Consider the following 19,420-nt stretch of genomic DNA (forward strand, 5'->3'; position numbering starts at 1 on the left):
ATCATTAAAATTATTAAGGCGCAGCATTCGTTAAGTCGCATTTATTCCATCGGAGACCACCGGAGAGGTCACTTATCTGCTCACGTCCGTTGAAAAAACAAATGTGTATTCGATATTTTTTGTTTTTTAGAATAAATACAGAAAAAAATATTGAATACTATTTTCTCTATACCTCTATAAACTCCTTACCTACCTATCAATAACTCTTTTCTTTTCAAAAACATATTTTTAATTTATTCTATACGAAACGGTGTTTCATTTTTTTTAACGCAATTTTGCTAACGGTACCTGGGTTTAAAGAAAATTTAGTTGTGGGCTATCGAAAATCCCACCTTAATTTTTTTCGTAAAATAACTGTTTGGTAAGATATAACCGAAGTAAATAAATTCGTGACTACTGGACTGCACGAGGCATTGAGGCCGAAACGTGGGTAAACCGATTTACAAAAAAAAAAAAATTTTCGTAGCTTATTGACAAAATTCATATTTAATTTACATATTCTTGTAATCAGGATCATTTGTCGCATTGTTTACTTTAAAATTGTGTGTTTAAATGTCTTTAGAATTGAGTATTGAACCCGACACATTTTTTTGTCGTATGTAGAAATATCAAGGGACTCGTATATATTTGTAGTAAACAACTTACACAAGTTTTTACGAGTACGGGTATGCAGCCCCGAGTGCCATATACACTACTGTTATTATATTTCTCTTCTCTTAAAGTGCCTTATATTCCTCCTCCAGTTTCTTTCCCAGATAGCAGTAATGTCCCTCACCCAGAGTGCCTTCACTTATATCCCTGGAACTTAAACATATTCACGCGTTCATCAAAAAACTTGAGCGTAGCACTTTCACCCCGCATTCGTATAATCAAATTGACACTATCAATTTAATTTGGTACCCTATGCACCACTTGAGTGCGGATAGGGATGAGAAGAATAAGAATGTTTAAATAAACTTTTGGAATATAGGACATCGTTCAGCGTTCAGATATTTTTTTATAAATTAAAATAAATTATTGTGTATGGTATGTATCTTTTCAGAAAAGAAGGAGAGATGGATTGGAGGCGTGTACGATTGGGAAGCCAAGACTTGGAAGTGGGGAGGGGAGATGAAGACCATGAATTATCAATCCTTCACCAGAATGAGACACTTGTCAGACGGTGACTTGCGTTGGAACTGTGTGGCTATGGTTCCTGAACTGCATTACAGGTACTATTGTTATTTTTTATTATAATATACAGGTGTCCCAGTATTCAATGCATTCCTTTTAAGAGGTACTAGGCCAGCTTATGACTCACCAAACAATTAAAATATGACCACAGGATAAGTGTCTTAGTTTTCGACATATTTCCACTTTTATGAATTTCCCTAACATCCCTTAGATCAGTTTTTTGAGTGCCACTTCTTAAATTTTCTTAATTTAAGATTCTAATTTATGTTTCACAATACTGAATAGCTATTCTGTTGATTGCAATCCAAAATATTACCAATACTGGCGGATAAAAAATATTAAAGCCCGGTCAATGATTTAAAAATAAATCTTTGGGTAACTTTGACTCTTCACCTTGAAAAAAAATATATGACGCTAACCTGGCAAGTTATTATAAAAAGTTGTTTAATTTACGTCATTTTGAAAACAGTATAACGTTTACTTTGTTTTACTTTAGAAAAAAATATATTGCTGTTTTAATGCAAAATGAGCTGATTTTATAATTATTTCATTTATTAGGAATTCCGATTCAAACAATTGCTTTGGTTTAGTAAAGTGAAAAAAGTTTACTTTCAATTAAATTATTTTTGAGTTTTATTGTGAAACACATGTTAGAATTTTTAAATATGACAATTTGTAAAAGAAGCACTCAAAAAACTGATTAAAGGGGTACATTTTCAGGAAATTCATAAAAGTGAAAATACATACCTAAAAAACTAAGGCACTTACTGAGGTCACGTTTTCATTTTTTGGTGAGTCACGAGGTGACCTAACACCCCTTAAAACTACTGCATATACAAATAAGATAATGTCAGCTGATTTATTATTCTTGAAAGAAGACTTAAACAAAGCCTACATTATTAGCATTGATTTGAATTTTTATCACGCCCTACAAGGCATCAACCCTTATTTTCACACAGACGCTTGAATGAATTATCCACTTTTACAAGACTATAGACACAAACTAACTACTTATTATTTTGAATGTCAATTAAGGGAAAAATTACAGCACCTGTTTGTTTTTCATGACTATTCTAATTTTGGAGTTACTTTACAAAAAAAATTAACTAACCATATGTGTACATATTTAGTTTAAAAAAAAGTGTTAGCACAATGATATTAGCCTAAAAGGCTTACTTTGTTTGGCAGGATATCTATCGTTTTCAAATCAAAGGTTCCAATAAAGAATTTTTGTTAACTAATATTTTGCAGAATTGAAACATGCTTTTCGACTGTATTTATAAAATAATACAATATAAAAAACCAAATCACTGACTTAACCGTGTAAAAACACTATTTAAATTATAATTGTGTAAATGATTACCAAATAAGTAAATAAATTAAAATATCAGTAACTTATATTTCATTTCATTACGTCTATAGATTTAATTTAATTTTATATTTTCAGATGGGCTCCAAAAAGCTGCGTGGAGGGGAAGCACTACATTTGCCAAACGAGACTGCGAAAAGTCCGGAAATCTGAAAGAAACAAACTGCGGGAACGTTGGAATCCTAATGGCACTGGTCACATGCCTAACGAAGTTTCAGTTCCAGATAATATTAACTACGAAGCCTATAATCAAAACAACAATGATAATGTTATCAATCGTAAACCCAAATCCCGAAAGGGCAAAAAGAAACCCAATCGACTGGATAATGAAGTTTCTCCAGAGCCTCTACAAGACACAAATTCTGTACAAAATTTAGAAGAAATGGGAAACATAGCCTATGCTCTCAGACAGGACAAGAAAAACGCAGCTGGAAAAAATAAACGAAAGAAACCATTCAAGGGTTACATCTCAAATAAAGATGATCCTGAAGCGGCTTATATCCATAATGTAAATGCTCTCAGATCTGGTAAGAGTGGTCTCTCACCCGCTCAGATAGACAAGCATCTCCGCCGGTTAGAGCGACTCAGAAAGAAGGAAGAACGAGCCAAGTTCCGAAAAGAGAGGATTCACGACCAACAAAACAGACAAAGGAATTCACAATCAAATGAAAACTTGCCGGATAATGTTCTTGCAGCAAAGGTGAATGTCATTAGAAGTAGAAATTTAATTGATGACAAGATGAATCGCGAATCGAATAGATCCAAAAAGAAAAACAAGAAAGCTTTTTCGTTTACATTTGAAAATGTAACGCAGAAGACGTATGTCATGAATAACCAATTAAGCGCTCTACATCCCAAAACTATCGTCGAAGTACACGATTTTGCAGAATGAAAACGTTTCTCAGTTACATAAAAATGCCTTTAATTTATTTTATTAATTATGTACCTACCTAATACTTTTTTTCCCAAAGTAGTATATATTTATATATATATATATATATATATATATATATATATAATTTATATATATATATATATATATATATATATATATATATATATATATATATATATATATATATATATATATATATATATATATATACATATACTTACTATATTAAAAATAATTTGATAAATCGTTTTAATAAAATTCATGTAACTTATTTATTATTTATTTTACAATCCCGTTTATTGATAAAAATAAATATTAATTGTTTTATATGAAACCTAAATTTTTAATTTAGGTTTATGTAAGTGCATACCGTAAAATATTTAGTGTTCAATGTGCTAAAATAAGAATGAGAGAATAGTTAACCATAATACTGTGCACCAATAATATTTATAAAAAGCATGATATTATGTATTCAACTGAATAAAATTTTGAAAACCTCCATACCATCTATAATCGACATTATTAATAATTTTGGTTTATATAATTATAATTTACAATAATGTTATACAAATTTTATATAGGTATAGCATTTATCAAAACTTCTAAATGCAAACATTTACATCAAATCACTTATGGTAATTAGTTTTGTATTGCAATATTTTCAGCGTCGAAGAACTTTAAGAAAAAATATTTTTTGTAAATTTATATTTTGTAATTTACAATAAAATACTTGTTTCTTACCTTACTTGGAGGACATTCCTAAAGAGAAGTAAAATAATTATACCTACACTAGATCGACACAAATCCACTTTCCTATAAAAATGACTTATTATGTATAGGGAATCATTTTAAAATACTTTTTAATTATTTTTGTTTAATATAGTGCTTTTTAAGTCATCTTAATTAAGATCTTGTATATTTTAAAGAATACATGTATGTTTTTATACTTACAAAAAATTTTTCACTATCTTTCCCTCAAATACAATGATCACTTTTTTTCTTAGTGAAATACAGCAGGACCTCTATAATCCGAACGCCGAAAATTTACCCCTTGTTCAGACTAGTGGAGCGTTCGGATTAGAGTACAAGAATCTGAAGGGTATTTTATCAAATAAAACCACTATTTACTGTCCATTTTTTATTAAAGAAATTGTTTAAAGAAATCAAATATTTTAGTTGGTCGAGATTTTTTAATGACAAGTAAAAAGCTTTGTATCTCAATTTAGGTAAAAAGCATCTTCCTTGGCACAAGAATATCCTCTTGGTCATATTCCTTATTCTAGGTAGGTACCCAATAGTATAATATAAAAAAACATTTTTACTAGTTATACCTGACCATGCGTTGCTGTGGCTCTGTCTCGTTAAATAGAAAATAAAGCACACATTAAAAATATGTCAATTTTCACAATGTTTGTGAAGAAATAAAAATATTAAAAATCTTTGAAACAGCAATGCTATCGAAAATATTGAAATTGCTAAGTAACAGCATTTGTCAAGAAGCACGGTGTCCACCACCAGCAATGTTAAGTATTGCGTGTATTTTGTTTCGTTCGACAGATGGAGCTGTAATTGAGGGTCAATTTTTTTACCTGCCACAGGTTTATTGTCCTATTTTATTTCTTATACGATTAGTATTAAATAAAATTTATTTCTTCTCATGTAGTCGTTTAAATGCACCGATTATATTTTTTTAAGTTGTTTTCTTGGATTATCGTTAGAAATGAGCTTTAAACATTTCCTGATTACCATTGCATCTAAACTATATTTGTTGTTGAGAAAATGGTGCTGTTCACAAATACAAAAATGGTGTTGCTGGAGAGTTTCAAAAGTCACACTCAGATCCTCAATCCTTCATTATGCATATACATATATATTTATTTATAAATACAAACTAGGTACCACTGCAGTACCTACTCAAATCAATATCGATAGTAAATGGACAACGCTAAAGTGAAACGCAGACAAAACATTGATAAAACCATAGACAAAATGAAATCACTTGTCTTTGAATTAGATTAAATTCGAAATAGACCGACCTGAACAGTGAACGAGCGGCCACGAGCTGAGAGCGGCGCTTTTTACACGGGTAACTGTTTCGAAATTTTTAGCGTCGTTGGTTAAAAAAAGGCTTATAAATGATGGAAGTTGCGAGGGCTGAAGAAGTTCAGGTAAGAATACTTTATATTAATGCTTTAAAAAAATTAGTGATTTGCTTTGCAATATAATATAGCGGACATAGAATTATCTGGCGGATGCCATATTGCATTTAAAATGCCTAAATTGGCATGCTGCCTTTATGCCCACGTCGCTATGACAATATTGTTTCGCATTTAAGATTCTCAGACGAAATGCATTTAAGTAAATCTCGTTTCAAATATTCACTTTTATTCGTATAATACGTGTTACACTTTGACCAGGACGCCAAATCTTTATCACCAATCTGACATTTAATTTTTAGGCTATTGGCACTAAAAATGCTGCTTTTATTCAAATTATCTCCGGAAAGTATTAATTGCTTTGGTTTGTCACAATAAATATGTGATTACATTCACTGCCATCGTTATTTTATAAAACGTGGGCTTCGATATTTCGTATGCTCTTATTGAAATGTGTAGGGCTTTGAAGGCTTGATGACGCATTGTTAACATATAGATATTGTTTTGTTGACGTATTGTTTATATTTTTGTTCCAGCCTTTACCTTCTGAAGCACCAACTAAAGAAGAAGGTGCGGAAATTGCTCCCGAATTTTTAATCAAGCACCCTTTGCAAAATGCCTGGAAATTGTGGTATTTGGAGCCTATCAAGGGCGCTAGTTGGGAAGATATGCAGAAAGAAATAACCTATTTTGATACAGTTGAAGATTTTTGGAGGTATGACACATTTCCCTTTAGATAATTGATTATTAAATCAACACTGTCGATCTGATGCAACGCCTTATGTGCTATTTGGAAAAGGATACCGGCTAAAGAAAAGCAACAGGGCATTATTTGTGTTATAAATAAGTGATGATCTAACCTAATTTGAATGTTTAAAAATATTGTTCTCATAAATTACAAGACACCATTTTTCCACCACAGTAAAAGTGGTCAAAACAGGAGCTATCTTTATTTTTATTATAGTATTCCAGTTTCTATTATAGTTTTGAATATAGCTCTTGATAGAGGTCACTGGTGCCACCCATGGCGCTGCGGTCCAACACAGGCGAGGTCGGCGGTACCTCTTTTGGTGTTTAATGTGTTAATAACTTAAATTGAGTTTTTTTTTAGTCAATATGTTGAATTTTGTTAAAGTTGGTTGTTTTTCAATGATATACTGTTGACTAGCACTTTCATACTTATCCTAAATAAAACTTGAGATTTAACAATTTAACCTTTTGCACTTTTTTGGTATGTGCATACTGCTAACTCAATGAAATTCCATAACTTATTATTTGATTATATTAATATTATTCAAAGAATGAGAAATAACACTTTATTTTTTTGTCGTACATGCCGCCTCTTTGGCAGCATTCAAGTGCTGAGGGTTGATATGATTCATCTGTGTTGTGCCATATATGTATCTCAACAGCCAAATTTATGCATGTGTGTGATTGAACTTTTTGATTTGTTTCAGTATTTATAATCATATAAAGCAAGCTTCGGAACTTAAAACAGGATGCGACTATTCAGTTTTCAAGTCTGGTATACAGCCCATGTGGGAACACCCTGCCAACAATCTCGGAGGGCGTTGGTTAGTTACATTGGATAAGAGACAGCGCTCGAGCGACCTGGATAGAGTATGGCTTGATGCTGTAAGTGCTACATTTTTTAAGTCGTAACTATAAATTTGAAGATAGGGGATCAATTCCTTCTGTTCAAGATTGAACAGAAGGAATCCAACCCCTATCTTTAAATTTTAGTTGTTTTTTTTTTAATATTTCTAAATCTCACTCATTAAAGCAACAGTAAAGATGAGTAATAAATTTGCATGTACAGTATTTTTGTAAAAAATACTATAAATCCACATTTTATTTGAAGTTTTTGTTTTACAAAATTATCGACATTTAGCGTTTATAAATGGAAAAAAACCTCACTATCTGTATTTTTGTCTTAATATTGTATTTATTTTTATTCCAGTGTTTATGTCTAATCGGCGAGGTCTTTGATAATGCTGATGATGTTAATGGAGCTGTAGTAAATGTTAGACCAAAGCAAGATAAAGTGGGTGAGTTCTGATTTAGTAGTCTAAGCCCTCAATAATACAAAATTGTTTTATGTACGCCTAAGGTAAAGAAAATTGTAGGGTTTCAACGGCTTCCAAAAATCTGCAATAATTTGGTTGCTTCCAATCTCTTTTTAAATATATTTCATATAACGTTTTCTAGTTGTGCATTTTAAAAAAATGACATTAATAAATTGTATTTTATATTTACAGCCGTTTGGTTAAGAGATGCTTCTAAGACGACAGCTGTAATGGAAATTGGAAAGAAATTAAAAGAAAAACTTAAAATAGGAGCCAGGAGTAATATTATGTTCCAGCTGCATAAAGATCTATACAAACCGGCTTCTACAACTAAAGCCATTTACACTTTGTAAACAAAAACAAATAAACTTTACAATAAAAATGATTTCATATTTCGTTGAAATAGTACGGAAACGTTTTTTTCTTTTGTTTTTAAGTATTGATAATCATATTGCTGAATATAATTATTTTAATTATTATTCACCTTATTAAGTTATTTAGTTAATCTTAATCTTAAGTATATGAATTGTAATCATTGCAAAATGTAGATTGAGGTTATTAAGGTCGAAACAAATACATTTTGCGTAATGATTTTTCTCAACACTTATAAAACAGCCATTGGTTACTTTTTATTCTCTATCTATGTTTTTAAAAATTCATGTATCTTCTTACATATGTATGTATTAATTATTGAAGTGCACTGATTAAATCTTTATTTTTATACTTAAATTCTTGTAAAAAGGCTCTATTCTTAAAATAATTGACCTGTAAACTTATATCTTAATATCTAAGTATTGTTGTTAATAATATCTATGAAGTTAACAAAATGAATGTAGGTTTTTTTGATTTTTAAAAATAAAGTTTTTTAAAAAAATAAACTGTTTTCTTTACAATTATCTGTGCATCTTGACTGCAATCTAATATGCCTACATCTTTATGTTGTAAAACTTGATGGTAAATAATAACATAACAGTACATATTGGGTTTTGAATGCTTAAATGTTATGAAAACATAACCTTATCTCTGAGCTAGTAATGAAAATATATTAGGCCCTACTTAATGAAATTACTCAAATGATAACCCCGCATACTCATGTTCATGTTTTTTTTGTGTTTACTATTTCAGAATCTTGAATTCTATATTTAAAGAATATTATAATTTTTAACTCAAAAATAGCCACATGAGATTCCTACTAAAGCACTGCTGATTGCCAAATATTTTTCTCTGTCAGGTGGACAGTTTTTAGCATTAATTAGTCTGGAGGAAGAAAGAAGCTTTTGCTTAAAAACCGGTTTACTTTGTTTTATTATAAGATATACATATAGTTATTTTTAAACAGAGTTATAAAATGGAAGAAATAATAATTATCATACGAATAATTTTATATTAACACAAATAAATTTCATTTCACATTATCCAAAAAAGAAAAGTACAGTGGTACCTCGACATACGAGTTTAATTCGTTCCGCAACCTTGCTCGTATCTTGAATTACTCATATCTCAAAGCAAATTTCCCCATACAAAACAATTGAACTACCATTAATCCGTTCCAACCTCCAAAATGTCACCCCCAGTTATTTTTGTTACGTGGTTTTGAATAATAAAAACGTATTTATAAATATCAAATATTTATTGCACAAAAACAAAAAATAGAATGTAAAGAAATAAATTAGATATCCTCACTGGTCTTTGCCTTTTTCGCTACATTTTTCTCGCTTTCACCTGTAGACCGTTTAGAAAAAAACATGTCCAAGGAGGTTTGTTTCTTCCTCCCTCTCAGAATGTTCCGGAAATGAGTTAGGCAGGTGTCATTAAAAAGGTCAGATGCACGACCTGTTGCAACTTTTTCTGGGTGTTTTTTTTCCACGAACTGTGAAACTCTCTCCCACATTCCTAAGATCTCCTTTATCTCACTTGTAGAAATAACCTCCTCCTCTGACTCCTCAAAACCAATTTCTTGCATAACCTCAGTATGCTGCTGTGACTGTAACTCTTGTATCTCCTCAGTCGTCAGTTCCTGGGTTCCTGGGAAGCACGCTGCTAACTGATCGTGATGGCGCGACTGCGTGTTACTACCGAACCGAACTCGTATCTCGAATTTCGCTCGTAACTAAAAGCAAAAAATCACTTGCTCGTCGGCTCGTATCTCAAAAAACTCGTATGTTGGGGCACTCGTATGTCGAGGTACCACTGTATTTGGGCAGACTCTTTACTTCTAATTGTAAACACTGAATGCATTATGAAACTAGACAGAAGTTATATGAAAAAGATAATAAATGATTTTTTTAACCGAGTGGAAAGAATGTTGTCTTTTCATTCCTATTAGAATTTCATGCTATGAAAACATTATTTTATTTACGTCGTGTAGATAACTTTACTTCTGCATTATTAATTCTAATGACTGACGATTTTAAATTTGGTTGTATGTACGTATTTCCAGTAAATTAGTGACCACGAAAAGGAAATAATGAATACTTAAGTTTTTAATAAATAAAAGTAAACTTACCAACATATAAATTTTTCAATGTAAGTAGGTAATTGCAATCCTAGATAAAAAAAATATATGTATTGTAAAAGAATTTTTATTTTATGCATATAAAGAGGTTATGGCAACTCTAATGCTCATACAAAGAAGTTACTCCTACTCCTTAGATTCAAATACCTAATTAATTACTGCTTATCAATCAATATTGTAATATTGAGTACCCTATGCGCCTTTTGCCGAATTGTCTTCACGTAAGTAAGTACTGTTTGAGCTTTTATATTGTGATTAGGCGAATATGAGAGTTTTTTTTTGTCTATTGCAAGTTGTAATATACATCATCATTTTGACAGATGTCACATCAGCCGGTCCCTCTGAATTTCTTTGTGGAGTGAAAATATTATAAAAGTCATCCAAAATGAGCGAACTAGTTTGGGGAATCAAGAATGGTGATATCGAACAGGTCAAAAATATCGTCGAGAATAAGGTGAGGATTTATTTACTCTTTCACCGTCTCCCAAAGTTCTATGCAATTTGTGCCTTTATTTACCGAAACGAATTGTTTCTTATTTCGTCTTCAGTAAAAGTCCAGTGTGTCGCTAACTGTAATATTATTCACATTTTTTTGTTGAAATGTCAACATGTGCTTTGTTTTCGCACACGAATTGTGATTTGAATAATTTTAATTATTGCGCCATGCTTCAATGCATATCACCTAAATATTTGTGATAATACTCATACAATTAAGGTTTTTATACGTTGGTTATCGTATGTACAATATTTCTAATATAAATTAGACTGTTGATTAGCGAATACACAGATAATTTCAAAGGTGCAATTTGGATGTACCTACTCCATTTTTATATCAATAGTATTTATTATACTGAATTTCACTTTAGTTCTCACACATTTTATTATATAAAACATTGATTCTGACACAGTTCATTAAGAGTTTAAGAAATAAAGAATTTTCGAATAAACTTTGTTTAGGTGGTAGCATTATGCTCCTTATATATATTTTTTTCCATTGCTAGGCCCACTGATTATCAGCGCACATAGTATCACTTACTTAAAACATCGACCAAACATAATAGTTTCGAAGCAAACAGCTTCTTCCCAAAGATAAATTAATATGCATAAATAATTCCTGAGGAAGATGCTGTCCGGCCCAGTAAGATATATTTTAGATATTATCATTAGTAATCATTATGATAAAAATAAGTCAAACAAAGTTGTTTTGTAAGTCAAGTTATGATAAAAAATAAGTCGAACCAAGTTGTTTTGTAAGTCAAGCTATGTAATTGTTTAAAAATTTTCTTTACGGCACTCCCAACACTATTATCCAAATACCATTTCTAGTGATAGGACCTTCGCCGTTGCAGATCCCCGCAGGGTGGAAAAACTTATTATTTTTTGACATCTCATCTAAGATGAAGAAGAATATGGAAGTCTGGCCATTTACGGGGCTGACGATCGTCATAGGCTGGTTTAAGTGATCACTTTAGCCTATTTTTGATCAGCCTATGACGGTCGTCAGCCCCGTAAATGGCCAGACTTATATATTTTTCTTCATCTTTGTTGAGATGCCAAAAAATAATATGAAAATAACTCCTGTAATTGGAGATAATCCAGATTTTGTGAACAAGTATTTGGACACACTCAAAATGTTAGAACAACTTAACCTACAAATTTTTATTTTCACTTTCACCAGTAGACTATTCCATGCGTAACTATCTATTATGTAAATATCAAATCGTAAGAATGTAAAACAGCAAAAACTGGAAATTGTAAAGTGCCCTCGAGGTGACTTCTTAGGAAAACGGTGCTATATAAATTTACCTTATTTATTATTGTTATTACTAGTAACCACAAAATATCATGTAATAGTAACAATAAATACAGAAATGACATTCTTGATGAAAGAAGATCTGTCAAAAACCTATGATACGGCTACTATAAAAAGTATAAGTGAAAGTATATGAATGATTTGTTTTTACAGAAAATTAATGTGAATGCGCTGATCGACGGGAGAGTTCCCTTGCACTATGCGGCCGACTATGGTCAAGCAGATGTCCTGACATACCTTCTCGACAAAGGGGCTGATCCAAACGTAAACAATATTTGTTTTAACTTCTTACATTTTCACCAACATTCAACTGATAAGAGCTTTTCGGGAGTGTTAAGGTGGAGACTGACCGGAGCATTTTGTCATAACATAACATCGCTCGCGGCGAGCATCCGAAACTATGGATGGAGCGCTCGGCTTGGTGTACTGACTGCCTGAATGCTCGCATCGTAACGTGTTATGTTATGACAAAATGCTCCGGTCAGTACACTTAGTACCTTTACTTGTACACTTAGCACTTCTTATTCTGTTTATTATTTTCATGCTAAAATTTATTCCTATCTTTAGCATTTTGGTATGAATTTAATTAATATAAGTGCTTAAACGCTAGATAGAAATCTCCTTTTCGAAGTGTTTAGTGTTTACCAATGCGTCATATTTTCCCTCAACAGACATGTTCATAAGTATTAGGTTGTCCAACTTACACAGGCTTGTATAAGTACAGGTATACAACCTCGAGATCCTAAAAAACTAGCAAACCACTCACATCTTGGAAATTCTTCTAACCCTCATCTGCACCCAACGGTGCTCAGGCTACTGCATCATATTGACTTCAAGCACGCCAGGCAAATGCTCTTACCACCACACTATGGAGGCGAACAATACTTTGGAAATAACTCCTTTAAATTAATCAATAATAAATATTATTTTTAATTTATTGAAAGTTTTACTCTTACAAAATAATTTTTCATTAACATTTTTTTGCAGATTGTTGCAAAAATTATGACTGATTTAAATGTATGCTTTTTTTGATTTTAGACATTGAATGATGTTTTTAGTACCTAAACAATATGTAAAATTTCCAGGTGTACGACAAGCATGGTATTTCGGTTCTCTTAGCTGCTGTTTGGGAGGGACATACGGATTGTGTCCAAATTCTCTTAAAAAATGTGAGTAAAAATTTCAAATTAAATATTTCTCATAGCTCTGTTAAACCTCTGTTAAGGACGTAAAAGACAGAGGCTCTTGTTATTATTAATATGCCTATAATTGTAACTAAAAGGTAAAGTAATTTGATAAATATCACATTTTTAATCATTGATGATTCCCGTCATATTGAATCACATTCTTACATGTTTAAAGGTCAAAATTGAAATATATATCATGGGTAAAAGTAGTATAATTATTTATGTTATGCCGCATGTTACATAAAACTTTTGCGACCAAACCTAAATTGAAAAATAAATAATATCACAAATTTACTTGTCATTTGATATAAAAGCGCTTTTGCAAGAGTCCAAAATGTTATGGTTTTCCAAAAATTGTAACTACAATACAGTTTATATATTTATAATCATAAATGCACAGCACCACTCTTCATCTACAGAGTGTGGAACAAGCTCACACAACAGTAACGCGACCCATTTGTCATTTTGCAGGCAGTGCCAAGTGACATTTTGACAAGATATATACCAGATAAATTTAAGAACCTTTGAAAAAAATATGCACCATATTTTATCATAGCGTGTTTTCGTAGGGAGCATCAAAGAGCGGATCGACTCCTGAAGGCCTTTCTTACCTTGAAGCAGCTGAGAAACAAGAGATCAAGCAACTTCTCACATAGGAGTGTCCGAAAATAATATTGTGTTTGTTTTCGTATGTGGATGCAGTGATATCTTCTTTTTATTTATATAATTTTATTTTCGCTTTTATTATGTATAATCATATCAAGTTTTCTACACAAAAAATAAAAACAGTGACAGATATGTTTCCCTGTTATATAATACTTTGATGATTTTTATAAGTTGATACATTTACAGTTCATTTTTTATTTAAGATTTTCTATATTCAAGTAAGTTTCTTTGAACATAATATTTTTGTGTGGTTTCATTATCTGTAAATTCAATGCTTCGATTAATTACTTCAATCCATCCAATAATTACGTGAAAACTCCTCATAAAATAAATAAAACAATTATATTTTTGCTTGTGTGGTATATGATAGTATGGTAGAACCTTTTCTGTGCTAGATGTGTACTTCGTATTATTATGCTAATACTCATACTCATTGATCCTAAATATTATATTTTGTTTGTACTTTGAATTTTAATAGCTGATAGAATTACTCCGATTACTTTAGTATCCATTAAGAATCAAATCATCAATCATACTTAATATTAGAATTTTGTCAACAATTTCATTTTTGGTGTAATTTTATTGCGAATTTTGTAGAAATTCTTGAAAATAAATGGTTTTGTAAAATTGCATTTTATTTCACTGCAAAGATTGCAAAAGGGAACAGTAAGATATTAAAATATCTATACTCTTTCAGCCACAACTGGAGGTAAGGAAAAACAAAGATGATGTTATTTCAGGTATTTGGAGTTTCACATGAGGTCATGTATTTTTTTTCTTCGGCAACAAAACAAGTTTGGGAAACAACCTATATATTTTCTTCTGAGACAATAAAACAATAAAGAAAATGTTCACATTTTTTTTTATTTCAAGTATTTTTACTGTCATTTTTCGGTGGAACTGCATTTTATATAAAAAATAAAATGATTAAATAGCTATTTCCACTATTTTATTTGACAAGTGACAATATCTGACTGGTCCATCTGATGTCAGTAACGTCAAAAGTCGATCACTAGTTAAATAAAATAAAAGTGAAAAAAGCTATTTAGGTGTTTTTTTATTCTAATACATTTTTGTTTATAAGATATTGTATTTTTTATTTATTAAATACTGATATATTTATACTTTCTGTAGGAAGGTTTATATAAATTCACTGGCTGCTACTTATACTCGAAATACATCAATAACACAGATTACACATCAAAAACATGGACTGAGTAAAATGTTTATATGTTAAAATAAGCAAAATGAGCATTATAAAATATAACTAGGATCCGTAGCAATAATGTATTTTTAGTTAACAAAATGAATCTAAAAATCATTGGATAATTAATTCTTTTCTTAGTAGAATATGTAGACATACAAAAAATATAAAGGATTAAACTTTATTAATTTCAAATTACGCGAATAGAAACACTTATTCAATTTTCTTAGTGCTCTCGCAAGGAACTTATTATCTTATTGACGCACGGCGATATGTTGAGAATGTTTAATTCCTCCCAAGTGCATATATGTACCTACCCTATAATTCTTCGTGAATACGGTGTTTAAAAAAAACAAGCCACATGTACATTGGGGGTGTACACGATACTAAGTAAAAGTTTAATGTAAATATATAATTGCATATATCGGTTTTTGGCCTTCAAGCTATACACATAATCCTCCCTGAAAATCTCTGATTTTTAATATTGTACAGTATCTACTCAATGAATTAGGGCCACGCAGAATTTCGCGCAATTTCTCAATTCAAACAGGAATAACTCAGAGAAAACCTTGAATAAAACAACATTGAATTTTATTTACACATGAACACTTTATTACGCTTAAATTATGCATATATTTTCATATAAATATAGTTAGTATTTAGTATTTCCACCTTTGGCAGAAATAACTGCCTCAATTCTTTTTGGCATACTTAAAATGCACTGTTTTATCATGTTTTTTATTTCTTCGTCTTCTGACCAAATTTTTTTAATATTTTTTTTTTGACAGTCTACTGTCGGATTTGGAAATGAGTATACCTTATTTTTTAACATGCTCCATACGTTTTCTATAGGATTAAGGTCCGGAGAATTTCCAGGCCAGGGGAGCAAAGGCAGATTTTTGTTAGACAAAAATTTTATTATTGATTTAGCCCGGTGGCAAGGTGCCCCATCCTGCATGAAGGTGTATGGACCTTCTGTTGGGTCGAGTGTATGGTAGAAGGGCAATAAAATTCGTTCGAGGACCTGCTTATAGGAATTTTGGTTCATTATTCCTTCCACGAAAAACAACGGCCCAGGTAAATTGTTAATAATACATGACCATATCATTGTTGCAGGGGGGTGTTTGATAACTTTTACCACACAGGCCTCATCGTAACGTTCCATTGGTGTTCTCCTGACGAATCGACGGCTCTCTGTCACGGCTTCTAACCGGTACTCATCACTAAAGATGACCTGAAAAATAATGAAAATTTAAGTTTAATTCAAATATATAAGTTTATTTACTAAAATGATATGTTGAAAATTCAATTTAAATAAATACCTTTTTCCAATCATCTACCGAGTTATTTCGATGTAGCCTGGCCCATTTTAATCGATCCGCTTTCATTCGTGGTGTCAATTTTGGTACTTTTACAGGGCGCCTGCATTTCAGATTTACTTCGTAAAGACGTCGCCTCAGTGTTGATACCGATATATTTATACCCTCTTCTTCCAATTTTATTTTTAATGTTTTTGCTGATGCACTACGGTTTTCTAAGGCACTTTGAACGATTTTTCGATCAGTCCTCGGTGTTGTTTTTCTAATCCTACGACAGTTCTTTCGCCGATTGCTGGTGGCGGGTGACTGATTTTTTATTGATTTTGAAATTTAGTCCACTGTTTGATGAGAAACGTTTTCTTTTTTTGAAATTTCTCTAATAGATAGTATTCTTAATTTCAGTAGCACTATAACACTAGACTTTTTTTCCTCGGAAATATCTTTACTTTTTCCCATTTTGTCCTTTTCAAAAAAAACACTTGTGTTTACAAAAAAAAATTATACTTTATGAACTAAAATTAAAAATTAAGTTTTTTTCACAAGACACGATAACTATATAACTTCTCTGAACAAAACAACAACCAGAACTCAAGAAACTTCACTAATAAATAAGATAGGACTATTTTTTGAACTTTCAACTATCTGTCTACCTGTGCTAATTAGGGACCTTTCTCAGAAAAAGGGTTTGAAATTTTATAAAGGCTTAAATAATCCAGGTATATTTTACATATTATTGAAGGTAATATACATGATATTAGATGTCAATAGAAAACTTAAAGTATTTATGTAAAATAAATATAATAATCCAAAAGATTTCAGAGTATTCAAAAAAATAATGGGTGGCCCTAATTCATTGAGTAGATACTGTAATTCTAATGTTATAGCCGAAAACTAATTTCAGACTCCATCACCCAGTGCTCCCGAATTAGGGAAAACATTTGTATTATAAATAAGTAAAAAAACTCACATTTAAAAAATAAACAAGAATACACACATTTAACAAAAAATATACTCTTAAAACAAAACTATAGAGCATTAAATTAATTTTACTATAATACATACTTAATATTATAACATATTCACCTGGTTCGAATTTTTTCAACATTTTTACGTAAAATAATAGTTGAAATAAGAATATACAGTCGAACTCGGTTATTACGGGCATGGATATAGCGAGATCTCGGATATTACGAGGAAACATTTGTTGATATTTTGGTTTATGATTTTCTCCATATATTTATTCACGGTTATAATAATCAACTTCTCGGCTATAGTGAGCAAAAAGAGATGTCTTTTTTAATGTTGTAAATATGTTAATGTTTTTAAACATTTTCGACCTTAAGCAATGAAATCCAATCGGGCAATTAGACCAATGCTGCTGGGGTCTGATTAGGTTTATGACACTAAGTACCTAAATTGGTGTTGTCACTGACAATTAAAAAAAAGGTTGAACCATTTGGGTTTAAATTGCATGTTACAAATTACAAGCTTTGTCATGTCAATAGGGACCTACTTTATTACAACAAACAACTTTTTTTATAGTTTATGAATGTCATGCTTGTTTCGGGGAGTTTTACTATAGTTTCCACATTTTATATGTTCTATACGAGTACTTACTCTGGGCAATGCATAATAAACATTATGAGATGGGGAATGTCAGATCAATTCTCTTGAGCAGCTAATTACCCTCGAATTATTAAAAATGTCTATTAATAAGAGAAAGTGTCTCAATTCGTGAAAAAGAATGTCCCGAGAAAAATGTTGAAGTGTGTAAAAAGTTTTAATCATCCACAGTGTCAACATTGTACATATTTTTATCTGCATTTGAAAAAAACATCACGGACCCGAAAAAATAGGAACAAAATGATCATACGAATGTTGATGAAACTTTGCAAGGTTTTGTACCCAAAGTGCAGGATTTTCCAAATTTTATATGAAAAGTTGATTGACATAGATTACACGTGTGATGGGTATATTGTGTATTTTGTATGAATTGCGACTTATTCCGATTCCAAATGCTTCATGTCTTCATGTGTGTCTGTACGTTTATGAAAAAAAAATACCTATACTCGGATACAACGAGTAACGGTTATAACGAGCAAATTCAGTCAGTCCCGTCATCCTCGTTATAACCGAGTTCGACTTTATATTTATGTGCATATAAGGGTGAAGACTGACCGGAACATTTCGTCGTAATGTAACGTCGTAACACCGCTCGTGGCGAGCATGTTACGTTATGACATTGGTGACTGACCGCGATCAGTGCTCATTTGTGGCCTTGTAATCAGTGTTGCCATATGTCATACCAAAAAATCTGAATTACAATCTAGAAATCTGTATTAAATGTGTATAGAATCAATAACACAAAATCTGTATGATTCTTTGCAACTTTGCATTCATAGTTAAAATGTCGGACGACGAAGACATGATTCTTGGTTCTGTGATTTTAATAAATTACAGCTTACTCCAGATGAAGAAAAAAAAAGATTCCCCGCAGTTTGGGGAATTTCCCACAGATTGGCAACCCTGGTACTGACCTAAAATTACATCCGACTTCGGATGGAGCATTCGGAACGAGCGGCGAGCAGCTCGGCTCGCTGTATTGACTGTTACGTTACGACGAAATGTTAATCTCGATCCGGTCAATCTCCACCCTAATATTGCTAAACAATACAAATGTCATGTTATTTCCAACAACTTTTCATCTTGACTAGTAGAATTATGTAATAGAATAGAATAGTGCAGTGCTTCAGATAGAATAGGAAGGTGGAAGATATTACTCGTTACCATTGAAGTTGGTAAAGTGACATGGAAATAGGTATATTATGCCCCTTAATACCGGTGCGTATTGTTATTCATTATTATCAAATATAAAAGTTGGGTTGTGGTTAGTGTCGCAAGCACTCGTGTCAAGGTTTCTAGGTTCGACGACCAACTTGATTTCTATTTTCAAATACGAACCACTTATGCCTAACTGAAAATAGCATCAAATTTAATATTTAGCATCAAATTTATATAACTGAAGTTTTTACTTTTTTGTTATCATACTGAACTGGC

At 31.4% G+C, this 19,420-nt stretch overlaps 3 protein-coding genes across 4 annotated transcripts in view; all 3 read left to right on the plus strand.

Moving 5' to 3' along the window:
• Positions 1-3,537, plus strand: part of LOC148304167 (uncharacterized) — a 35,651-nt gene extending 32,114 nt beyond the window's left edge. For both annotated transcript variants that reach the window (XM_088268681.1, XM_088268680.1), the window contains 2 exons: positions 1,043-1,211; positions 2,621-3,537. In XM_088268681.1, the coding sequence (XP_088124807.1) occupies positions 1,043-1,211; positions 2,621-3,434 (983 nt within the window). In that variant the 3' untranslated portion in view covers positions 3,435-3,537. The remainder of the gene's footprint in view (positions 1-1,042; positions 1,212-2,620) is intronic.
• A 1,942-nt stretch (positions 3,538-5,479) lies between these two features.
• On the plus strand, positions 5,480-8,537 carry LOC148304168 (eukaryotic translation initiation factor 4E1-like). Its single transcript, XM_088268539.1, has 5 exons — positions 5,480-5,605; positions 6,130-6,308; positions 7,051-7,228; positions 7,554-7,641; positions 7,852-8,537. Exons 1-5 carry the CDS (start codon positions 5,573-5,575, stop codon positions 8,010-8,012), a joined length of 639 nt encoding a protein of 212 aa, XP_088124665.1. The 5' UTR covers positions 5,480-5,572; the 3' UTR covers positions 8,013-8,537.
• Positions 8,538-10,499: 1,962 nt separating this feature from the next.
• Positions 10,500-14,470, plus strand: LOC148304169 (myotrophin-like). Its single transcript, XM_088268599.1, has 4 exons — positions 10,500-10,628; positions 12,141-12,251; positions 13,073-13,156; positions 13,744-14,470. The coding sequence occupies exons 1-4, from the start codon at positions 10,560-10,562 to the stop codon at positions 13,828-13,830; spliced, it is 351 nt and encodes a 116-aa protein (XP_088124725.1). The 5' UTR covers positions 10,500-10,559; the 3' UTR covers positions 13,831-14,470.
• The last annotated feature ends 4,950 nt before the right edge of the window (positions 14,471-19,420 follow it).

This window comes from Brachycentrus maculatus, unplaced genomic scaffold (genome assembly GCF_059751285.1).
Source record: "Brachycentrus maculatus isolate JH-2025_06_01 unplaced genomic scaffold, ASM5975128v1 h1tg000326l, whole genome shotgun sequence".
NCBI classification, from domain to species: Eukaryota; Metazoa; Arthropoda; class Insecta; order Trichoptera; family Brachycentridae; genus Brachycentrus; species Brachycentrus maculatus.